The sequence below is a fragment of the Cnephaeus nilssonii genome, assembly GCF_951640355.1.
Source record: "Cnephaeus nilssonii genome assembly, chromosome: 4".
NCBI classification, from domain to species: domain Eukaryota; kingdom Metazoa; phylum Chordata; class Mammalia; order Chiroptera; family Vespertilionidae; genus Cnephaeus; species Cnephaeus nilssonii.
In genome coordinates, this window is record NC_137075.1 from 108,916,217 (window position 1) to 108,939,315 (window position 23,099).

At 70.3% G+C, this 23,099-nt stretch overlaps 2 protein-coding genes across 3 annotated transcripts in view; both read left to right on the forward strand.

The window, feature by feature from the left end:
- The window catches only part of MTA1 (metastasis associated 1), a 34,633-nt gene extending 20,112 nt beyond the window's left edge, over positions 1-14,521 (forward strand). Inside the window, exons 4-21 of one of the 2 annotated variants that reach the window (XM_079767838.1) lie at positions 1,409-1,456; positions 1,553-1,679; positions 1,766-1,829; positions 3,330-3,447; positions 4,921-5,023; positions 5,203-5,302; positions 5,966-6,154; positions 7,291-7,365; positions 8,012-8,070; positions 8,401-8,516; positions 8,749-8,900; positions 8,990-9,179; positions 9,750-9,839; positions 10,585-10,737; positions 10,878-10,913; positions 13,479-13,510; positions 13,688-13,839; positions 13,924-14,521. In XM_079767838.1, the coding sequence (XP_079623964.1) occupies positions 1,409-1,456; positions 1,553-1,679; positions 1,766-1,829; positions 3,330-3,447; positions 4,921-5,023; positions 5,203-5,302; positions 5,966-6,154; positions 7,291-7,365; positions 8,012-8,070; positions 8,401-8,516; positions 8,749-8,900; positions 8,990-9,179; positions 9,750-9,839; positions 10,585-10,737; positions 10,878-10,913; positions 13,479-13,510; positions 13,688-13,839; positions 13,924-14,074 (1,955 nt within the window). In that variant the 3' untranslated portion in view covers positions 14,075-14,521. The remainder of the gene's footprint in view (positions 1-1,408; positions 1,457-1,552; positions 1,680-1,765; positions 1,830-3,329; positions 3,448-4,920; positions 5,024-5,202; positions 5,303-5,965; positions 6,155-7,290; positions 7,366-8,011; positions 8,071-8,400; positions 8,517-8,748; positions 8,901-8,989; positions 9,180-9,749; positions 9,840-10,584; positions 10,738-10,877; positions 10,914-13,478; positions 13,511-13,687; positions 13,840-13,923) is intronic. The other variant, XM_079767839.1, reaches the window with a different exon arrangement.
- Positions 14,522-17,788: 3,267 nt separating this feature from the next.
- Positions 17,789-22,752, forward strand: CRIP2 (cysteine rich protein 2). The gene is made up of 8 exons (XM_079768852.1): positions 17,789-17,938; positions 20,272-20,366; positions 20,491-20,548; positions 21,289-21,429; positions 21,507-21,575; positions 21,655-21,749; positions 22,096-22,153; positions 22,241-22,752. Exons 1-8 carry the CDS (start codon positions 17,896-17,898, stop codon positions 22,306-22,308), a joined length of 627 nt encoding a protein of 208 aa, XP_079624978.1. The 5' UTR covers positions 17,789-17,895; the 3' UTR covers positions 22,309-22,752.
- Positions 22,753-23,099: the final 347 nt, after the last annotated feature.

The window sequence follows — 23,099 nt, forward strand, 5'->3', positions numbered from 1 at the left end:
GGGCGGACAAGCATGCCAGTGAGTGCCCCCCCCCCCCCCGCCCTCCCCGGGACGGCCCCTCCTCGGCAGCCACTGTCCCCGCAGTGCTGTGGGTCTCTGTGCGAGCCCTTCCTTCCCCTGCCCTCTGGAGGCGGGTCCTCGTCTGTGCTGGTCACCCAGGAGGGGGGCGTGTCGCTGCCTGCGGTGTGCAGGTGGGGGTGGGTCCTGGGTGGGGGTGGGTCCCGGGTGCAGGTGGGGGTTGGGGGTGGGTCCTGAGTGCAGGTGGGGGGGTGGGTCCCGGTGCAGGTGGGGGTGGGGGTGGGTCCTGGGTGGGGGTGGGGGTGGATCCTGGGTGGGGGTGCAGGCGGGGGTGGGGGTGGTGGTGGGTCCTGGGTGGGGGTGCAGGCGGGGTGGGGATGGTCCCAGGTGCAGGCGGGGGTGGGTGTGGGGGTGGGTCCCGGGTGCAGGCGGGGGTGGGGATGGGTCCCAGGTGCAGGTGGGGGGGTGGGGTCCCGGGTGCAGGCGGGGTGGGGGTGCTCATGTTTATGCTCCTGGGAGCCCTCCCTCGCTCGCTCGCCCGCCGAGTGTGTAGAAAGCAGGCCTGTGTACACTCACCCACTGAAGAGCTCTGACTCCGGGACCCCCCCCCACCCCACCCCCGCTCAGGGCCCGGCCACGACCTCGGAGGGTGGGCTGCCCCGTGGCCTCCGTGTCTCGGCCCAGAGGTGCTGCTGGGCGGGTGTCCCGGGGCCTGTCCTTGGTGCCTGGGGCCACCGTCTCCCGGGACCCGGACGTGACTGTCCCTGGTCCCTGACGCTTGGGGCGGGGCCACCTGGCCATGCGGCCTGCACGCGTGTCTCAAGCCCATCGTGTCCCCGGGCTGCACACGGTTACGGCCGGGACCCTGCCCGCAGCCTGGGTGGGAGGCGGCCCTGAGCTGGGCGGTGGTGTGCCGCCTTCATTGTCCAGGCCATCGGGTGCCCAGGCGGCGTCCCCGTGACGCAGGTGCCTACCCAGTGGGTGCTTGTGGGGCCTGAGTGTGGGCACTGCCCCTGCCGGCCACCCACCGAGGAGGCTCTGGGCTTCCCTGCGGCCACCACTGGGGGGCAGCAGAGGCCGGGCTGGTGGTGACTCCTGGCTGAAGGGCAGGGACCCGGGTCAAAGCCAGGGTTACCGCCAGCCCTGGGGGCGGGGCCCCAGCCGGAAACTCGGCTCCACACCCCTCCTCGGACCTGAGCCGCCCAGAGCAGGGTGGGAGGGGGCCGGCGGGCAGCCCTGGGGTTCCGCGTGCCCCTGCCTTGGCGTCCCACAGGCCCCCCCCCCCCCGCATGTGCCCTCAGGGGCACCCCACCCCCAGCTGGGTGCGCACGCGGAGGCCGCCCTGTGCCCAGCCCGGGCAGCGCTAACCCTGCCCCTGTCTGCCCTGCAGCCCTGTCTGTCTGCTACAAACCCGGGTCCGGGGCTGACGGCGAGGAAGGTAGGGCCCTCGCGGGGCGGGGTGGGGCGGGCGGGGGCTGCGGCCCTGCCGGGGTGGGTGGGACCAGGCGGGGACCCGCTGACGCCCGGCCTGCAGGGGAGATGGAGGAGGAGATGGAGAACCCCGAGATGGTGGACCTGCCCGAGAAGCTCCGGCACCAGCTGCGGCACCGGGAGCTGTTCCTGTCGCGGCAGCTGGAGTCGCTGCCCGCCACCCACATCAGGTAGCGGGGCCGGGGCGGGGGCCGCAGGGGGCGGGAGGGCGAGGCGGGCGGACGGCCCCCCTGACGCCCCGTCCCGGTCTCCGCAGGGGGAAGTGCAGCGTCACTCTGCTCAACGAGACCGAGTCGCTCAAGTCCTACCTGGAGCGGGAGGTGAGGGGCGACGGGGGCGGGGCTGCTTCTCCCCTGCCCGGCCCTGCAGCTGCCCTGGCCCGGGTCCCCCCACCCCCACCCCCACCCCTGCTGCACCTGCCCCCTGAGGGCCTGTGTCTGTCCCCGGACTGGACCGTGCGAGCCACCGCCACAGGGCGCCGCGTGCCCAGAGCCCTGGGCCGTGGCGGGAGGGCCTCTGATTTATCCAACCAAACACGCAGCGCGGCTGCCCCGTCCCTCCGACAAGAGCCGGGCGCTTGTGATGGAGGCTGCCCCCTCCCCCAGCGGGGACACAGCCCCCTCCCCCAGCGGGGACACAGCCCCCTCCCCCAGCGGGGACACAGCCCCCTCCCCCAGCGGGGACACAGCCCCCTCCCCCAGCGGGGACACACCCGAGCGTCCTGGGAGAGCTGCCCTGGCAGGGCGGGTGCCGAGCCGGGCGGGGGGGGGGGGGGGCAGGTGGGAGCAGAGGGCGGTCACGTGCAGGGCCCCACTCTCCGGGCACGCCCACCCCCACAGAGCCGTCAGTGGGCTCCCTGGACGCGGGGGGTGGGGACCCGGCTACGGTGATGGCGGGCGGCCGGAGGCGGCGGTCCTGGGGGGCGGCCACAGAGGCCGTGCTGGGGCCTCACGGGTCGCAGTCGGAGCCTGGGGAGCCCGGGCACGGGGCCGTGGGTGTGGGGCGCCCACTGTGGTTGGGGAAGACCCCTTCGTGCAGCCACAGGCAGAGGGCGGGAGGCCTCGTGAGCAAAATGCGCTGGGCACCTGCGCCCCGGCCGCTCACGGTGCCCCGGTGTGTGTGTGTGGGGGGGGGGGGGGCTGGGTTCCAGGAAGCGCTCCTTCTTCCACGAGGAGAAGTCGGGTGCCCCGAGGCCCTGGGGCCGACAGCCTTCCCTGCCCACGGCCGGGCCCCCCAAGCGAGGGTCACTCTCACGTGTCCGCTCTCGGCCTGGGGGGCGGGGGGTCCTGGGGGGCGGGGGTCTTGGTGGGCGGGGGTCCTGGGGGGCGGGGGTCCTGGGGGGGAGGTCTTGGTGGGCGGGGCCTGCAGTGAACAGGACTCTGCCCAGAGGGAAGCTCAGCATGGGCGTGAGGCCACGGGGCTGGTTAGTTTAGGGCAGTGATGGGCAGCCTTTTGAGCTCGGTGTGTCAAACTTCACCAAAAAACTGAGCGTAACTCGAGTAGTGTGTCACTTTGAGGAAAAAACATTATTTCGCAAATGTTTCATCCTCGGGAGCAGAAAATGTTTCATCCTCGGCGCCGCGTCCAGAACGCCCTGTGACTTGGCGTGTGCGTCTCCTGTGGCGACCGCAGGAAGACCAGCATCTTCCCGTCGCCGTGCCCAGAACCCGTCAGACCCCTGCCCGCTCGGCCTGGTGTTTGGGCTGCTGTTGACACTCGGGAACGCCCCACGCCTGCTGTGCTGCGGGGGAGGGCGCCGCTCCGTGGCCGCGGGGCCCGGGAGGCCGGGCCGACGCTCACCTGCCGGCGCTGTCTTCCAGGACTTCTTCTTTTACTCGCTCGTCTACGACCCGCAGCAGAAGACGCTGCTGGCCGACCGGGGGGAGATCCGCGTGGGCAGCCGGTACCAGGCGGACGTCACGGACCTGCTGAGGGAAGGTGGGCGCCCGGGGCTGGGGAGCGGCGGCCTGTGAGCCGGGAGGTCCGGGTTCGATTCCCGGTCAGGGCACAGGCCCGGTTGTGGGCTCGATCCCCAGTAGAGGGCGTGCAGGAGGCAGCCGATCAGTGGTTCTCTCTCGTCATTGACGTTTCTATCTCTCTCTCCCTCTCCCTTCCTCTCTAAAAAAATCAATAAAAACATGAAAGAAAAGTGGTGGCCGCCCGCGGGCAGCCTGCGTCCCGTCCTGCAGGCGCCAGGCAGTGCCCGGCCATCGGGGTCCTGCCCAGCTGGGGCCCCTTTGGAGCCGGGACCGGCCGAGCTCTGGCAAGGCCGCCTCCCGCCGCTGCCCTCGCCGGGGCCTGGCCCCATTTCCCCGTCTCTGAGAACGGCTGCTGCTGTGGCCGCCGTCACCCCTCCTGGCACCCCCTCCTGGTACCCCCCCCCCCGCCACCCCCTCCTGGTACAACCCCCGCCACCCCCTTCTGGTACCCCCTCCTGGCACTCCCTCCTGGCACCCCCTCCTGGTACCCCCTCCTGGCACCCCCTCCTGGTACCCCCTCCTGTCACCCCCTCCTGGCACCACCCCCCCCCCCCGCCACCCCCTCTTGGTACCCCCACCTGGCTGTTGTTTCTGCCAGAGGGACACTCCTTGTCAGCGGTGGCACGGGACTGTGGGCTGAACCCCGGGCTGCGCTGCGGGGACACCTGCTCCTATCGGGCGTCTCCCCCCCTGGGCTGGCGCCCCGAGGGCCGGGTGCACAGGCCGCTGGCCAGGTCCTGCCTCCCGTCCCCCACCCGGGGTTCTCAGGACGGGCTTGCGCTGCGTGACCCCGGGGTCGCTGCCTGCCCTCGGCCGGCTCCTCCCGATGGACGTCCCAGCGAGGGTGCCCCTGGCGTCCACGGGAAGCCGCCCAGCCCCTCCCCGCTGCCTGGTCACCGCTTCCTCCGGTGACTGAATGCCACAGTGTCTCGTTTCTGTGTGGTCCTGCCTCCTGCACACGTGCATGTGCCTCACACACGCACACCTACACTTACATGTGTACATATGCCACACACGCATGTGCTCAGGCACGCACACGCTTATACAGACCGGCACACACAGGTGCTCCCCCACATGTGCACACATGTTCACATGCATGCACATGCGGTCATGCACATATACGTGCTCTACGCCTATACACGCACATAACTGCATGCACATTCGCACATGCACGCACACTCCCTTCCTGGGTGGTTTGCCGTCGGTCCTGCCATGGGGTCGGATGTAGGAGTCGCTCAGCCAGGTTGACGGCAGGCCGTGTGGTGGCGGCCCCGTCCCTTCTGCGCTCACACACGCGTCTGTGTCCTGTGTGAGGCCAGGCTGTGCCACCTCCCGGCACGTGGCCCCCGGCACCTCGGGGGCAGGCAGACCTCGGCCCAGGAGGCGGCCGGCAGCCCGGTCTCACGGCGGCCGCGGGCGCCTCTTCCCGCAGGTGAGGAGGACGGTCGCGACCAGTCCCAGCTGGAGACCAAGGTGTGGGAGGCCCACAACCCGCTCGTGGACAAGCAGATCGACCAGTTTCTGGTGGTGGCCCGGTGAGCGCGCCGCCCGGCCGGGGCGGGTGGGCTGGGTCTGTCCGCGGGGGCCCCCGCGTGAGGGCGTCTCGCGGATGCCGCTCCCTCCTGTCCCCGGGCCGCTCCCGTGCCGGCCTTGGTGCCAGGTGGTCCTGGCGCCGTCCTGCCAGCCGGCCGGGTCAGCTCTCTCCTCCCCCCAGCTCCGTGGGCACCTTCGCCCGGGCCCTCGACTGCAGCAGCTCCGTCCGGCAGCCCAGCCTGCACATGAGCGCCGCGGCCGCCTCGCGGGACATCACCTTGGTGCGTGGGCTCTGGCGGGGCGCCTGGCAGGTCCAGCACCCGCCGGGGTGGGGCCCCTGCCTGGGGCCCGCGCGTACTCACACCTGCACCTTCCCTCACACACACACACACACACACATGCACACACACACTCGCACGCACACACATGCACTCACACACAGACGCACTCACATATACACTCACGTGTGCACTCGCACACACACACACACACTCACACACTCCCACATGCGCACACACCCATACACACGCACACACACCCTCCCTCCAGTACACACGGCAGCTCTCTGCCCCCCCTGGCTGTAGCACCTGCCCTGCCAGGCGCTCTCTCCCTGGGGTCATTGCACCAGCTGGGGGAGGGGTGTGGCAGCAAGAAATAGGTCCATGGCCCACTGGGGCTCCCCATGCTGGGTGTGACCCCCAGGCCCAGGCCCTGCCAAGCCCATCGCCACCCAGGCTCCCCCAGAGCGAGCCCGCCCGCCCGTCAGCAGCTGAGCCCGAGTGGGCCCCTCACTCCCCCGCCCACATCACTGCCCCCCCTCGCTCCCCCCGCCCCTCACTCCCCATCCCCCCAGGGCTCTCCTCGTCTCCTGGGGGCGGGGTTCCCCCGTGTCCCTGGGTGGGCACAGGGGTGCGGGAGGGTGGTGACCCCGCGTCTCGCTGCAGTTCCACGCCATGGACACGCTGCACAGGAGCGTGTACGACGTCGCCAAGGCGATCTCGGCGCTGGTGCCGCAGGGCGGGCCCGTGCTGTGCCGGGACGAGATGGAGGAGTGGTCGGCCTCGGAGGCCAGCCTGTTCGAGGAGGCCCTGGAGAAGTACGGCAAGGACTTCACGGACATCCAGCAGGACTTTGTGAGCTCCGCCCCCACGCCGTCCGGGCCAGGGTCAGGGCTGGGCGTCACGGGTCCTCACCATCTTTTTTTTTTTTTTTAATCTATTTTTATTGATTTCAGAGCGGAAGAAAGAGGGAGAGAGAGAAACATCAGTGATGAGAGAGAATCATGGACCGGCTGCCTCCTGCACGCCCCCTACTGGGGATTGAGCCCACAGCCCGGGCCTGTGCCCTGACCGGGAATCGAACCCTGACCCCCTGGTTCCTAGGTCAACGCTCCGCCCCTGAGCCCCGCGGCCGGGCTGCTTGTTGTTTTTAACCAGCGGACCTCTCCTCGCCGTGTCCTCCACGTGTGTCCTTGAAAGTGTGCACGGGGAGCACGCTCGGGCCCCTCCCTGCCATCCCCGGGAACACTGCCCTCGGAGAGAACGGGGGCCTGGGTCGCTCGTGGCGGTGTGCGTGCAGAGGGGGCGGTGACCAGGAGCCCATGGGTGGCAGGCGCCCATCCCGAGGGCCCAGAGGCCGGGGTCGCGGGCCCGGAGAGGGCCACACGGGCGGGCCAGGGCGCGGAGGGCATGGCGGGCGCGTTGCTGGCGTCCAGGTCTCAGGCGGCCGCGAGGCAGACGTGTCTAGAACGCTGAGCCAAGTGAGCAGCCCGTCGGACCACAAGCAGAGCGCGGGGGTGGCCGGCTCGCACGGGGCAGAGGCCTCGACCAGAGCAGGGTGTGCGGGGCGAGGGGCAGCCGTCCTAGAGACCCGCGATCTCCCGTGACAGGTCAGGGGGCGCCGTGCAGGTGGTCGGACCTGAGTCGGGGCCCAGGCCTGGCGCCCGCGTGGTCACGGCCTGGCCCTGTGGTGGCGCAACGGGCCCGGGCACCAGGCGTTCGGGGGAGAACCTCGGGCGCCCGGAGGCAGCCCGGCGTGCGTGAGCTGAGCGCGGGCACACGGCGCGTTCGGAAGTTGTGTTGGCGAAGCCGCACTCTTACCAGCAGGACGTGGGCCTGACGTACTCCGGCAGGAGCTGGCCCGGGAGGGGCTCAGGCAGAGCCTTTGACCGAGAGGAGAAGTGTGTTTAGAAACGGGGGGGGGGGGGGGGGGGCTGCTCAAGGCCGTGTCCTGGGCGCACGGGGCCTCCTCAAGTGCCTTCTCTCCCCAGCTGCCCTGGAAGTCACTTACCAGCATCATCGAGTATTACTACATGTGGAAGACCACCGACAGATACGTGCAGCAGGTGGGCGGGGGACCACGGACAGACACGTGTACAGGTGGGCGGGGGACCACGGACAGACACGTGCACAGGTGGGCGGGGGACCACGGACAGACACGAGCACAGGTGGGCGGGGGACCACGGACAGACACGTGCACAGGTGGGCGGGGGGACCACAGACACGTGCACAGGTGGGCGGGGACCATGGACAGACGCGTGCACAGGTGGGCGGGGACCATGGACAGACGCGTGCACAGGTGGGCGGGGACCATGGACAGACGCGTGCACAGGTGGGCGGGGACCATGGACAGACGCGTGCACAGGTGGGCGGGGACCACGGACAGACGCGTGCACAGGTGGGCGGGGACCACGGACAGACGCGTGCACAGGTGGGCGGGGGACCATGGACAGACGCGTGCACAGGTGGGCGGGGACCATGGACAGACACGTGCACAGGTGGGCGGGGAGACCACAGACGCGTGCACAGGTGGGCGGGGGGACCACGGACGTAAGCATCCCAGGGCACCGTGGTTCCGTGTGGCAGACCCGGATGGGCTGGAGGGTGACCTCCCACGGCGGGCAGTCGGGGCGACACCGGAGCTCCCCTCCCTCTGGGGCAGCACCTCCCTGGCCGCCTGCTGGCCTCACTGACCCTCTGTTTTGTTTTAAGAAACGCTTGAAAGCCGCTGAAGCAGAGAGCAAGTTAAAGCAAGTCTATATCCCCAACTAGTAAGTGCCCCGCCCCGCCCCGCCCCGGCCGGGTGGGCACAGGTGGGGCCAGTCGAGGGCCCAGGCGCCTGGTGGGGTGGCCCTGGCCCTGGCTCTCCCTCGGCCTCCCAGGTGGCACCGCTGCCCAGGCCGGGTCCAACTCCGGGCCAAGCCGAGTGCCAGGCCGGCAGACAGAGCTGCAGTGTAGACAGGGCCTGAGCCTCCACGGGAGCCGCTTCAGGACGCGGGCGAGAAGCTCGCACCCGGACCGGAGGACGGGCGGTGCCTGGGAGCCCTGCGCCGAGGAGCTGTGCCTGACGGCGTGCCCTGCCCCTCTCTCCCTCCCCCAAGTAACAAGCCAAACCCGAACCAGATCAGCGTGAACAACGTCAAGGCGGGCGTGGTGAACGGCGCGGGGGCTCCAGGCCAGACCCCCGGGGCCGGCCGGGCCTGCGAGAGCTGTTACAGTAAGTCCCGGCCCGGCTCGCCCAGCCTCAGCAGGACGCCCGCCCCGCCCCGCCCGTCGGAGCCCGAGCCGGCCTGGGGGCGGGGGCTGCACGCCGGCAGGGAGCCCTCCTCCCGGGGACACGCGGGGGACACGCAGGCGCGGTGCGGCGGGCGGGCGGCCGCTGTGTGATGCCCTCTGCCGTCACTGGTTCTGCTTAAGAATCCGTCTATTTCCAACTTTGTTGTCCGTAGCCACCCAGTCTTACCAGTGGTATTCTTGGGGTCCCCCTAACATGCAGTGTCGCCTCTGCGCGTCTTGTTGGACGTATTGGAAGAAATATGGTGGCTTGAAAATGCCAACCCGCTTAGATGGAGAGAGGCCAGGACCAAACCGCAGTAACATGGTAAGTGGGCCCCTCCCCGCCCCGCGCCTGGCCCGGCGGCCGGCCCGCGGTCATGGCGCTGTGTCGGGGCGGCGCGCCCCCTTCCGCAGAGCCCCCACGGCATCCCAGCCCGGAGCAGCGGGAGCCCCAAGTTCGCCATGAAGACGCGGCAGGCCTTCTACCTGCACACCACCAAGCTCACACGCATCGCCCGGCGCCTGTGCCGAGAGATCCTGCGCCCCTGGCACGCCGCCCGGCACCCCTGCCTGCCCATCAACAGCGCAGCCATCAAGGCCGAGTGTGAGTGTGCTCCCCGCTCAGCTCCAGCTCACCCTGTGGGAGGGGGTGTGCACAGGAGGGAGTGCGTGCAGGAGGTGTGTGCAGGAGGGAGGGGGGTGTGCAGGAGGAGGTGTGTGTAGGAGGGATGTGTGTGCAGGAGGAGGTGTGTGCAGGAGGAGGTGTGTGCAGGAGGGGGGTGTGCAGGAGGGGGGTGTGCAGGAGGGGGGTGTGCAGGAGGAGGGTGTGTGCAGGAGGGGGGTGTGCAGGAGGGGTGTGTGCAGGAGGAGGTGTGTGCAGGAGGGGGGGTGTGCAGGAGGAGGGTGTGTGCAGGAGGGGGGTGTGCAGGAGGAGGGTGTGTGCAGGAGGAGGTGTGTGCAGGAGGAGGTGTGTGCAGGAGGAGGTGTGTGCAGGAGGGGGGTGTGCAGGAGGGGTGTGTGCAGGAGGGGGGTGTGCAGGAGGTGTGTGCAGGAGGAGGTGTGTGCAGGAGGGGTGTGTGCAGGAGGGGTGTGGGCCGGGCGTGCTGTCCCTGGCTCACACACACACACACACACACACACACCCCGCACGGCGCCCACACTCGTGGCCCCGCAGGCACGGCCCGGCTGCCTGAAGCCTCGCAGAGCCCGCTGGTGCTGAAGCAGGCTGCGCGGAAGCCCCTGGAAGCCGTGCTTCGGTATCTCGGTGAGCCTGCCCCCCTCCCCCTCTCCTCTCCCCCCCCTCCCCCCCAGCTGCTCCTGTGGTGCCCGAGCCAGGATGGCTCTTCTGTGGCCGCCCAGGGGAGGAGGGTCCCCGAGGGCAGGCGTGCTGGGCGGGGCCTGTGCAGCTGCACAGGGAGGGCCTTGGTGGCCTGGGGACCCCGGGCACCTCAGCTGGCGCCTCCGTCAGCCTCGTGCCCACGGGGCCGGGCCAGGGGCCTCGGGGAGGCGGGGCTCGCGCTCGGCCGGCTCGGGCGGCCCCTGAGCCCGCGGAGGTGACTTTCCGCCTGAAGGACATTCCGGAGCGGTGAGCTAAGTGTGCCCACTCAGACCAAGTGGCTTGGCACCGTCGGCGCTCTGGGGTCGTGGCCCTGCGCCCGGCCGCGCCCATCCTGTGGGAGGAGGCGGCTCCTGAGAGGCAGCAGTGGGGGGGGGGCGGGGGGGCATCCTGGGCCCAGCCTTGGGGCCCTCAATCCTCCCCTGGCCCGCGGCCAGCCCGCTGCCAGCAGCCCCGGTGGCCTGGACGTGGAGGCTGACGGGCCTGCCGGCTTCGTGCTCCGTCTGCAGCCGGTGCTCCCGGTCCGTCGGCGGGCTGGGGGCGGGGCCGGCCTGGACGCTGGTGCGGTGGCGTCCTCCTGTGGGTATGGCCGAGGTCATCCGAGGTCGCGATGGGGCCTGGGGCTGCCCGGCCGACCCGCACCTTAAAGCGCTTCCCTATGTCGCTCCCACAGAGACCCACCCCCGCCCCCCCAAGCCCGACCCTGGGAAGAGCGTGTCCGGGGTGCTCGGCGGCCTCACCCCCGCCAAGTCGGCCCCCGTCATCAACAACGGCTCGCCCACCATCCTGGGCAAGAGGAGCTACGAGCAGCACAACGGCGTGGACGGTGAGTCCCGCGGGCGGCCCGCGGGCCTGGGGTGCGGCCAGCGCAGCCTGCAGCCCGCCCCCCACCCCGTGCCCCGCCCGCGCCCCGCCCGCCGCTGACCGTGTTCTCTCTCCTCTCTCCCTGCCGTCGGGCGCTGCCAGGCAACATGAAGAAGCGCCTCTTGATGCCCAGTAGGGGTAAGGCCCGGGCGGCCGCTGCGCGGAGCTGTGTGTGTGCTCGCGTGGTGGCGTGGCCGGGGGCGCAGGGCACGTCCGCGGGGCAGTCCCTGGGGGCCAGGCCGCGGCCTCCCCGCCTCCCCTGCCGTTTGGCAAAGCGCTCGGTGCTTCCGGGGCCACTCCGGCCGGGCCTATGCCCTCAGGCCGCCCCTCCTCCCGCCTGCGCCTGGTCCGGGACTGCCTCACGCCGTCGCCCCGCGCCCCGCTGCCCGCTGCGCTGTCTGCATCGCGCTGTGACTGCCGCATGCCCTCAGCCTCCGCTCTCGTGGTCGCCGTGTTGTGCCTGCAGCTCGCGTGCGCCCTGCCTGGGGGGGGATGGACGGAGCTACGGGTGTGGTCGGCGTGGCCGGGGAGGGCTGCCAGGCCTAGGTGGGCACCGGGCTCAGCGCCCTCGGGGGAAGGGGCTGAGCTTGGGGACGGGGACAAGGCCGCCGTGGGGTCCTCACCACGCGTGGGGTTGGCAGTGCCTCAGGAGGGGCTCTTGGAGGGCCAGGTCCTGCCCACAGGCTCCGGGCCCTGCCTTTGCCCTTCGTTGGGGGAGGGCGTCGAGGGCTGTGGGGCCTTCAGCCTGGGCTGGGGACCCCTGCACTGGGGAGTGGGCCAGCCCAGGCCGGCTCGGCCCGCAGCAGCAGCCACACGGGGCGGACGGAGTCACGAGGAAAGGGAGGATTCGGGGAACGTGCCCCGAGCTCCCGCCAGCCCCTTGGATGGGCGGTCGGTGGCACCCTGGCACCTTGGGCAGGCTTGTCTGGAGGGCGGCTGGTGCCCTGGGGGCACCCGGCTCAGCACCTCGGGGCGTGGGGGCTGCCAGCCAGCCGTCCCCTGGACACACCTCTCCCGCCGCACCGGGGAGCCCCAGCGGGCACGCCCTGTCGGCTCACGCCCTGGCCCCCAGTGCCCCTGTGGCCCGACGGACACCGGGAACCCCCGTGCAGCCTGCAGCGTGGACGCAGGGGCCGTCAGCAGGCGCCTGGGGCTTCGGGCTGTTGTGTGAAAGCAATGAACAAGCAGGCGCATGGAGTCCGTGTGCACTTGTGGGTTTTTCCAAAATTGGGTGCTTCTGTGTCGTCTGTCACGCGTGTGGTCCTGAGCGCTGGGCAGGGCTGCCCCACCTGGGACCTAACTCCCTGACTCATGCCCCTCACTCTGCGCCAGCCTCCCCCGGGGCACGCGCCCACGCTAACGCTCAGTGTGTCTTCTTCTCTCCGCAACCCGTCCCTTTTGGTAGGCACTTACCTGGGTAAGTAGTGCCGGGGCCCGGCTCTCACACGGGCACACTCACACACAGACATTCATACACACTGACACGCTCTCACATGGGCACACTCACACACAGACATTCATACACACTGACACGCTCTCACATGGGCACACTCACACACAGACATTCATACACACTGACACGCTCTCACACGGGCACACTCACACACAGACATTCATACACACTGACACGCTCTCACATGGGCACACTCACACACAGACATTCATACACACTGACACGCTCTCACATGGGCACACTCACACACAGACATTCATACACACTGACACGCTCTCACACGGGCACACTCACACACAGACATTCATACACACTGACACGCTCTCACACGGGCACACACACACACAAACATTCATACACACTGACACGCTCTCACATGGGCACACTCACACACAGACATTCATACACACTGACACGCTCTCACACGGGCACATACACACACAAACATTCATACACACTGACACGCTCTCACACGGGCACACACACAGAGACATTCATACACACTGACGCTCTCACACGGGCACACTCACACACAGACATTCATACACACGGACACTCATACACATGGACACACACATGGGTACATGCACACACGGACACACACACACATGGGCATGCTCACACTTGGGCACTCATACACATGGATGCACTCACATAGTACTCATATACATGGACATGCTCACACACGGACACTCACACATGGGCACGCTCACATACATGGACACGCTCACACACACAAACACGCTCAACACATGGGCAGAGAGGCAGTGTGGGCCCTGACTTGGCTCAGGTTCTCACCCAGCATGCGTTTGGAGCCTGGGGCCTCGGGTGTGACCTGGGAGGGCGCCTGCCTGAGTCCTGGCGGAAGCTGGCGGCTCCAGCCCCCCAACCTGGGGTCAGTGAGGGCAGCGGCCACCTGGGGTCTGAGCGTGGCGGCCGAGGAGTGGCCATCTGTGAGGGGCTCTGCCCGGTGCGGGCGGCTGTGTGGGCGGCCCGGTCACGGCAGCCGGCCTCCTCTGCCAGCTGAGTCGGCGGCGCGGCCTGCGTGCGGCCCGGCTGTGGTTCCGAGGCTGACGCCCTCAGAGCCTGGGAGCTGGGGGGCCGCTGAGGTGCCTGTCCCAGGCCCCGCGGGGTGCGGGGTGTGGGGGTGGGCTGGGCCCCGGTGGCATCTGCTGCCTCCGCGGGCAGGCCGAGGTGCTCGGGGAGCGAGTGCGGCCACGGGCCTCATGTTCTGTCCCCCCTCTTGTCAGGCCTGACGAACCACGGACAGACCAGGCACATGGTAAGAGGGAGGGCACGCGTGTGCACACAGCCCTGGGGCTTTGGGGAGGAGGTCCAGTGGGACCAGCGGAGGGCAGGCAGGGGGCACCCTGGGCCCTCAGCAAGTACCCCTGCCCCTTGGAGTATTGGGGTGCAGTGTGGAGGCCCAGGGACGCCCCTCACACCGCCCCTCGCCCAGGGACCAAGCCGGAACCTCCTGCTCAATGGGAAGTCGTACCCCACCAAAGTGCGCCTCATCCGGGGGGGCTCCCTGCCCCCCGTGAAGCGGCGGCGGATGAACTGGATCGACGCCCCTGACGACGTGTTCTACATGGCCACCGAGGAGACCAGGTGGGGCCCGGCCACCCGGGGGGCACGGGGGCGGGGGGGGGGGGGGCGCGTGCGTCCTGCTCACCAGGCGCTCTGCTCTCACAGGAAAATCCGCAAGCTGCTCTCGTCCTCGGAGACCAAGAGAGCCGCCCGCAGGCCCTACAAGCCCATCGCCTTGCGCCAGAGCCAGGCCCTGCCGCTGCGGCCGCCCCCACCCGCGCCCGTCAACGACGAGCCCATCGTCATTGAGGACTAGCCGCCACTGCCCGCCCCGCCCGGCGCCCACCACGGCCCGCCCCGCCTGCGCCCACCGCCCGCCACCCGCCCGGTTTTGGTAGTGCCCTCCCGCCCTCGCCCGCAGAGAAGCTGCCCGGCCCGCGGGGCAGGCGCGGCCGGCGTCGAAGCGGGAGCTGTTCTTAGCTTTGTGTTCCTTTTTTGGCCGGAGGAGCGAGGAGCCGCCCAGCGCCGCACCACACGTGCGCTCACGGTGGCCGGAGTCGTGTTGTGTTCTGTTGAAGGTGCCATTTTAAATTTTATTTTTATTACTTTTTTTGTAGATGAACTTAAGCTCTGTACCTTACGCCCGGAACGCCAGGGCCGGCGCAGCCGGCGGCCGAGCTGCCTGGCGGGTCGTCCCTTGTCTTTTCAAGTAATTTTCATATTAAAAAAAACAAAGGAAAAAAAACTCATAAAAAAGAAAAAAACAAGGAGACCTTCTTGTGTCTTTTGTCTCTAATCCGCTCCCTGTCCCAGCCCCAGCCCCCCGCACCTCGGGGGCCGGCCCAGGAGGGACAGGCCGGTGGGCACCTGCTGGCCGGGTCACCGGGTGCCTGGGCGGTGGCTCCAGGCCCAGGCATCGCCCTGCGGGGGGACCCCCGGAGGAGCCGGGGAGCAGCGTGCGGCCTTGGCCGTCCTGGCCTCCCTCCCTCCTCCCCTCTGCCCACACCCGCCTCCTTCAGGGCCGGGCCCGGCCACCACCCTCCGGAGGGGCTCGGGGCCCTCATGGTGGAGCGGACACTGAGGCAGGGTGGGTGCCCAGGGCCCCAGCCACCGTGGCCGAGGGGCAGCCAGCACAGCTGGGGAGGCCGGCCCCCCGTCCTGCTCCTGGCAGAGCCCTGCCCAGCTGTCCAGGCTTCTGTCCAGCGCGGCAGCGCCGGGGCAACCCCAGCAGGTGTGGAGTTTCCGCGTGAGAATTTGCTCAGATTTCAGCAAGGGCATTCTCAGAAACCCGGCCTCGGGCATCCCCGCACCCACCCACACGCCGTGGCCGGCCGCCCGGAGGGCCGAGGGAGGGACACCTCGGGGGCTCTGAGCCCCGCCTCCCGCTCCCCGGCCTCACCGTGCGGCATGCACCCCTCGGCGGGGCTGGAAATAGAACCACTGCGCGCTGTGGGGCGATAAGGCCTCCCTCTGACAACCTGCGAGGGAGGCCGGGTGACAGCCCGGGGTGTCGCAGGATGGCTCCGCACCCGCCAACCACCCTGCAGCCCTGCCCCCACAGCCCCGCGGCCCAGGACGGAGACCAGGAGGTGACCTTGGCGCTTCCCCGGGGTGGTGGGAGGCTCTGCCCAGGGCCTGCCCCCTGCGGCTCCGGGTGCTCCCTGCCTGCTGCCGTCCAGGCCCCTTCCTGCTGGCAGGCCGGCCCTGAGGAGTAAGGCCCCCCCCACCCCCACCCCCGGCCCAGGAATGGGGAGTGGGCACACACTGGGGAGCAAGGGCCGGGCGTGCCATCCCTGGAGGCCCCGTCGCCCCGTCCCCCTCCCCCCAGGGCAAGGGCCATCTCAGGCGGGTAGAGTGGTCCCTCTAGGGCCCTGCCTGCCTGGAGACCAGCCGAGCCCCCCACGCCCTCGGGGAGCCCAGCCTGGGTCCCTCAGCCGGAGCTGAGACCGGGATCCTGTTGTCTGCGAACGTTGCCAGGACAACGGGGCACAGGAAGACCGGTGATTCAGGCGATGCCATGCCACTGGGCCCCAGGGGAGGGATCTGGCCGCCGGGCCGCCGGGCCGCGCCACCTCAGGGCCCTGCCTGCTCTCCTGGAACCTTGCTTGTCCCTGCCCCACCGTCACCCCCCGCCCCCGTGGCCTCAGGTGCACGCTGTTGCTCTGTGTCCATGGACCAGTGACCTGCCCACCAGGTCCAGAATAGCCCTGGTGCCTGAGGGAGCCGGCGGCGGGGGGCAGGGCGCCTGTCCCTCGCTCCAGGGCATCCGGCCAGGGCTGGATGCCATTCCTTGGACCCACCCGCTCTCTCTCCAGGCAGGGCTGGGCCCGGGGCCTCCCCCAAGACACCTGTGCCACGGGCCAGGCCGCCCCCCCCCCCCCCCGCGGTCAGTCCTGCCCCCGTCAGAGGTGGAGTGGAAGGAGGGAGGGAAGCCGGGCCGGGGGCTCCCGCGTGGAGAGGGCACGGTAACGGCGCCACTGGGCGGGCACCGGGCCATGAGTTAAATTATTCAGAGACACCTGAGCCGGCCTGAGCGAGGAGCAGGCTGAGAATGAGTGACCTGGGGGAGCCCCACAGCGGGCCACCCTGTCCAGGAAGGGGAGCCCGAGGCCTCCCCTCTGCCTCCCCTGGGCTGGCGTGGGGCCAGAGCCGGGCACCGGAGGGGGCTGGTCAGGCTGGTCAGTCAGGCTCGGGGGAATCTTGTGTTTCCGTGGCTGTAGGGTGTGAGTGCGGGTGGGGGTGGGGGCAGCCACCCCGAGGAGCTGGGCCAGGGCAGGGCGCCAGGAACCCTGGGTTCCGGGGGTTGGGGACACTGGCTGCTCGTCCACTCCACTCGGCAAACACTGGTGAGGGACGGCGCCAGGCCCCGCCCGAGTCCCCGGGCAGAGGAAAGAGGGTGGGCACAGAGCCGTGACCACCGAGGGCCTGGGGGGGGGTCTGTCCATCTGATAGGGTGAGGCGCAGCTGGGGCTGGAGGCCCAGAGAAGGGCCTATGGTGAGGGGAACCCCAGAGCGGAGGACGGAGGGTCCTCCGGGTGCCCCCCGGGGTGGGAGTGCGCGGTGGGGTTAGAGCCCGATCCTGCAGGCTCCGGTGGAGGCGGGGAAGGTGCGCGGGCCAGGCAGCCCCTGTAGGGGGAGGACTGCAGGGCCCTAGGCCCCCCCACCCCCGCCCCGCCCTCCACGAGGACGCTTTGAGGCCAAGAGGCGGGAGGTGGGAGGCTCTGGGCCCCGCCGGTGGGTCCAGAAGAGGGGTGCGCGGGCCGGGCTCCAGCGGAGCGGGGGCGAATGCACGGAGGGCGCCCCACCCCGCGCTCCCCATTTCCCCCCCCCACACCCCGTCTCTTCCCCGTTCCTACCCCCCCCCCTGGAGGGCACAGAGCACCTTCCTCGCCCAGCCAGCCCCGCCAGCCCGGCTGCCGGCCGCCCCTTCCAGCAGCTTCTCTCTCGCTGTTTTTGGAAGTGGCGGGCGCCCTGCCCTCCACGCTGCGCCCTCGGCACCACGGACAGCGTGGGGCGGGAGGTGGTGGCGGGGCGGGACCGGCCTTGGGCCGTGTGGCCGACCCGCCAGGAATCCGGCTCGGATCCCGCCTCGCGGCCGTTGCTATAGAAACCGAGCAACAAAGGGATGAGGGGCGCGCGACAGGGTGGGGGCGGGGTCCTCTGGGGGAGCCGGGCGGCTGGGCCGGGCGTGGCGGGGGGGGGCCTGCCGTCGGGGCGTCCGTCTGCTTGACCAGGGGAACGCCCTTCCGGACCCAGGCCCCGCCGACCAGGACTCCCCCGAACCGAGGGGGCCGCGCACTCCCCGCCCCGCCCCGCCCCGCAGCCCCGACGTTGTCATGGAAACAGGCATGGCGCGGTCAGAGCAGGGCGGAGGCCGCCTGGTGCGCGGGGCCGGGGGGCGCCAGGCAGGTCCAGCCGCCCCCGACCCGTCGCCTGGCAGGTGCACCCCCGACCCGGCAGCGCCCCCACTCCCGGCTGCGGAGCCCGGGGGGCGGGATCCCGACGCCCCGCCCCGGCCGCGGAGCCAATGGGCGCGCGGACAGCCCGGTGGGCGGGGCGGGCGGGGCGGCCAAGGCGGCGGCGACGCGGAGACGGGCGCGGGCCGAGGGCGCGAGCCGACCGGGTGCACCGACGACCATGGCCTCCAAGTGCCCCAAGTGCGACAAGACCGTGTACTTCGGTGAGTGCCCGGCCCGGCCAGCGCCCCGCGCCCGCCCCGCCGCCCTCGGCCGCAGACCGCGCACCCCGCGGAGCCCCCGTGCGCCCGGCCGCCGCCCCGGGATGCGCGGCCCCAATCGGATTCGCCGCGCGGCCGGTTCGGGTGCGGCCGGAGGGTGGAGCTGAGCCGGGGTGGGGGCGGCCACGCCCGAGCCCAGCAACGGCCGGTGGGGGTGGGGCGGGCGCGCGCGGCCCCCCGGGATGAGGCCGGAGTTGGGGGAGCGTCCTGGGTCCCCGGGCGCGTCGCGGGCTCGGGGAGGCGCCGAGCGGAGCGCGCGCGGGTCGGGCAGGTCCGGTGCTCCGAGCGCCTCCCGCCTCGCTCTCCTGACTTTCCGGGGCCTCTCCCGCGGACCCGTGTCGCCCACCCGCGGACACATGGCCCGGCCGACGTGGCCCCAAGGGCCCCCCAACCCAACCCGCCCTCTGACCTCAGCCCACGCTGGGCCGGGACAGATCCGGGCTCGCTCTGGACTCGGTCCACGCGGGGGCGACCTTGGCCTCTTCCTCCCGCGTGTCCCGACCTGCTCCCTTCCTTGGTGCGAGTCCCCCCTGCACTTCCCCGGGCCGGAGGGGGGACCGGCGGGTTCCCGGGAGCATGAGAGGGCACGGGGCCGTGGCCAGCACAGCCCTGGACAGACTCCTGGCGCTCACCCCTCTCCCATCCCAGCTCTGCCTTAGCCCCACGGGCGAGTCCCTGCCCGCCGCCCCTCCCACCCGCCTGCAAAGAGGGGGGACCGGGCCAGAAGGGTGGGGGCAGGCCAGGGCCCCTTCCCTGGTGTCTGGAGCAGTGGTCAGGGCCAGGGTGGGGACGGGCTGAGTGAAGGAAGCTGCCTGGCCTCCCTGCTGACGGCCCGGGGCCGGAGGAGGCGGCCAGCGGTTGTTTGCTGTTCCCAGAGGGAGGGACCGGATTTGGCCTGGAGAGCTTCTGGCCTGGCTGGGAGCCTAGGGGCTTCCGGCGCCCGCCTCGCGGGAGCCCTCAGCCCTCCGTCCCATCCCAGCCGGGCTCCTGCCTGGGCGGTGCCGGCGGGAGACAGGCCCCGGGTCCTCCCGCCCACCCCGCTGCCCTCCTGCTGGGTGGACAGTCCTGGGGACGAGGCGGAAAAATGCGCGGCCAGCCTGGGCGGCGGGCTCCTAGCAGGAAACAAAGGCGCTCAGACCCGCTGGCGGCTGTCCTGGCCGGGAGGCACTGGCGGCGGCGGGAGGGGGCCGCGGGGGGCCGGATCCTGCCCACCGCCCAGCAGGCTGCACCCCAGCACCCCCTCCTCAGTAGCCAGCACCTGAGCGTGAGCAGAGTGGGACAGGGCCAGACATGCAGAGTGACCTGGGGGTCCTGTGCCTTTGTGTCCCCAACAACGGTGCGGCTGGGCGGGGTGCCCGGTCCTTTCCAAGCCTGAGGCCCCGGGAATTCTGTCTTCCCAGCCCGGCCGGTGATGTGCGGCTGTTGACCTGCCCGTGGGTCTAAGGGTCATCCCCTGCCCTGGGTGGCCACGTCCCAGAACCCCAGGTGCAGGGTGGCGGTGGTGGCCCTGACCTGGCCAGGGGCAGCGGGCGAGGACTCGGCTGGCACGGGTCCGAACGGCGCTGGGCTCCCGAGCTCCCGCCTTGCCCTGGGCCCTGGGGGAGGCCTGGCCCAGACGTCACCCCTGTGTGAGGCGGACAGAGCTGCTGGTCCTCCGCCCGGTTCCGCCCGGGGCGCAGGGCCCAGCCTGCCCCCCACCCTCCCCACTGTGGGTCAGGCCCTTCCCGGAATTCCGGCTGGGCTCTGGCCTTTCTTCCTGCCCTCTCCCCGGCCCTTTTCCTGCCGTGCGCCCTGGAGAGCCCCCCCCACTTCCCTCCATTAGGAGATGGCCAAGCAGCCCCAGCACCATAGTGGGGGGATGGGGAGAGTGCCCGGCCGACCCTCAGCAGCTGGTCCCAGACCCTGGGCTCCAGAGCAGCAGCTGGAGGCAGTGGGGTGGGGACTCTCGGGGCCAAATGCAGACAGGCAGGCGTCCTGCCCCTCGGGGTTCCTCCTGGGGGGTGGGAACTGGCCTCCCCTCGGGGGTCTGGAGGCTCAGGGCCCCTCCCCTTGACAGGGGCCTCTGCCAGCTCCATCCGAGCCTGACTGGGGTTTCGGGGTGGTCAGGGATGTGTGTGAGGAGGTGGGTGTGCAGGAGGGGCAGGTGTGATGTTGGGGTTACGGATGACACTCCAGCTCACAGCCCTGGGGCAGTGAGGGCACCCAGACCGGGGGGACAGCATGGGCCCCGCGGAGTAGAGGGGTGCAGGCGGGCTCTGACCTCCTCTCTCCGCCAGCTGAGAAGGTGAGCTCGCTGGGCAAGGACTGGCACAAGTTCTGCCTGAAGTGTGAGCGCTGCAGCAAGACGCTGACGCCAGGGGGCCACGCCGAGGTGAGCCTGCCTCTGGGCTGGGCTGGGCTGGGCCACGTGGCTCTCCCCACGCTCAGGTGGGGGGGGGGGGGTCAGCGGGCCCAGGCACCGGCCTTCACCCCGTGCCCCTCGCCCCTCCACCTAGCATGACGGGAAGCCGTTCTGCCACAAGCCCTGCTACGCCACGCTGTTCGGACCCAAAGGTGAGCCCAGGCGGCCGCCCAGCTGGCTCTGCTGTGGCTGCGGGGAGAGGGCGGGGGGCGGGGGTGCGGGGGGCGGGGGGGGCTGTCTCCGTGCCCTTCCCAAGACTGTCGCAGCTCACGGTGCCCCTGGAGAGGGCCCAGGCTCCATAGAATGGGCCCTGGAGAGCCATTTTCTTTCCTTTCTTTTTAAAAAAGATTATTGCCGAAACCGGTTTGGCTCAGTGGATAGAGCGTCGGTCTGCGGACTGGGGGGTCCCGGGTTCGATTCCGGTCAAGGGCATGTGCCTTGGTTGCGGGCACATCCCCGGTGGGGGGTGTGCAGGAGGCAGCTGGTCGATGTTTCTCTCTCATCGATGTTTCTAGCTCTCTATCCCTCTCCCTTCCTCTCTGTAAAAAAATCAATAAAATATATTAAAATAAATAAAATAAATAAATAAATAAAGATTATTATTGACTTCAGAGAGGAAGGGAGAGAGAGAGATAGAAACATCCACGATGAGAGAGAATCATTGATCAGCTGCCTCCTGCACGCCCCACACCAGGGATGGAGCCCGCAGCCCAGGCGTGTGCCCTGACGGGGAATCAAACTGTGACCTCCTGGTTCAGAGGTCGATGCTCGACCACTGAGCCACACCAGCCGGGCTGAGGGCCATTTTCTGAGAAGCTGGGTGCGGTGTGAGGCCTGGGTGGTGGGCGAGGGCCCTGGCCACCTCCCTCCCACAGCGCCGGCCTCCCCGCAGGCGTGAACATCGGCGGCGCCGGCTCCTACATCTACGAGAAGCCCGCCGCAGAGGGCCCGCAGGTCACCGGCCCCATCGAGGTGCCCGTGGCCCGAGCCGAGGAGCGGAAGGCGAGCGGCCCCCCGAAGGGGCCCAGCAAAGGTGGGCTGGGCCCTGCGTGGAGGGGGCGGGGGAGGCTCGGGAGCCCCTTGGCCGCCCTGACTCCCCTCCCCCCGCAGCCTCCAGCGTCACCACCTTCACGGGGGAGCCCAACATGTGTCCTCGCTGCAACAAGAGGGTCTACTTCGGTGAGTGAGCGCCCGCCCCGACCTGGGCAGCTGCCGCCCGCCCGCCCGGGGCCTCGCGTCACCCTCTCTCCCTCCCCAGCCGAGAAGGTGACGTCTCTGGGCAAGGACTGGCACCGGCCGTGCCTGCGCTGCGAGCGCTGCGGGAAGACGCTGACCCCGGGCGGGCACGCGGAGGTGAGGGCGCGCGTGGGCTCGCTCAGGGGGCCGGGCTGGACGGGAGGGGCCTGGGAGGGGCGCGCGGGTGGGGATGTGTGTGTGGGGGGGCCGGGCTTCGGGGAGGAGCCGAGAAGGCGCGCTTGGGTGGGGACCCGCGGCTCCGACCGGAGGGCCGCGCCTGGCGGTGGGGGCCGCCCCCTGGTGGCCAGAGTGCAGGCTCGGTGGCATCGCGCTGTGCCCCGCCCCGGCCCCGGCCCCCACCGCCAAGCCAGGGGGCTGGTCCTGGCTCTCCGGGAGGAAGCCGCCGGAGTGGGTGGGGACAGAGGAGTCTGGGGACCCCCACCTTACCCCCTCCTGCCCCCAGCACGACGGGCAGCCCTACTGCCACAAGCCCTGCTACGGAATCCTCTTTGGGCCCAAGGGTGAGTGTGGCCAGGCGGGCGGGGAGCCTGGGGCCCCCTCCCCACCCCTCCGCGCCCCCACCACCCCCTCTTGGCCATTCTCCACAGGAGTGAACACCGGAGCTGTGGGCAGCTACATCTACGACAGGGACCCCGAGGGCAAAGTGCAGCCCTAGGCCCCTGCCTGCCCAGGGCCCGCTGCGGGGCTCCGCGGGGGAGTCCTGCCTCCGTTGGTCCGGGCGCAAGTCCAGGGCCTGCGTGTCGGGGAGGAGGACGCAGTGGGCTTCTCCAGAAGAGACCGCCCACCATTGCCCTCGGCGTGCCCACCTGTGCCCGCACCGCGCCCCTCTGTGCCCTTGGGCCTCTCCGCCTGTGTGACCCCACGTGTCTTCATGTCTGTGTCTCCTGGCCCCGCGTGTCCGCATGGGCCTGGGCGAGTCGCACTCTCCCCTCCTGCTGCCCGCGCCTCCCACTGTTATTTATCTCCCTTTGCGGGGGGCCACAGCCGCACCCCAGGACCAGGCCTCTGCGTCTCCCACGCTGCCTCCCAAGCACTGCCCACCACCCTCACGCGGTTCACACGCAACGCAGACTTTTGCTCAATAAAATGTTTGAGGATCGCTGGGCCCAGCGCAGTGCTTCCGGCTTGGGGGGGGGGGGCCTGAGCCCAGGACAGGGCCCCACGTCTCCGCCGCCCCCCCCCCCCAAGGGCTCCCAGCAAGCCTGCGGGCTTCGGGGCAGCAGGTCCTAGTCCCAAGGTTGGTGGTGGGAGGGAGGCTGTGGTGCCAACACAAGGTGGGGGGGGGGGGACCTCCTGGGAGTGGGGTCCAGAAGTGGAGAGGAAACTTGTATGCTGAGGTCACCTCCCTGGAGCCTATGGGGCTGAGCCTGGACCCCTGGAAATGCCAGCACTGGGCTAAATTAGTCAGGAGACGCCTGGGTCCATCAGAGACCCCAAGATGCGGGA

Bases quoted from the DNA above. Each gene is read 5' to 3' on its own strand.
- CRIP2 (XM_079768852.1), top strand. From the start codon at position 17,896: ATGGCCTCCAAGTGCCCCAAGTGCGACAAGACCGTGTACTTCG. The intron at 17,939-20,271 runs GTGAGTGCCCGG...TCTCTCCGCCAG, and splicing joins CGACAAGACCGTGTACTTCG to CTGAGAAGGTGAGCTCGCTG. The intron at 20,367-20,490 runs GTGAGCCTGCCT...CCCTCCACCTAG, and splicing joins CGCCAGGGGGCCACGCCGAG to CATGACGGGAAGCCGTTCTG.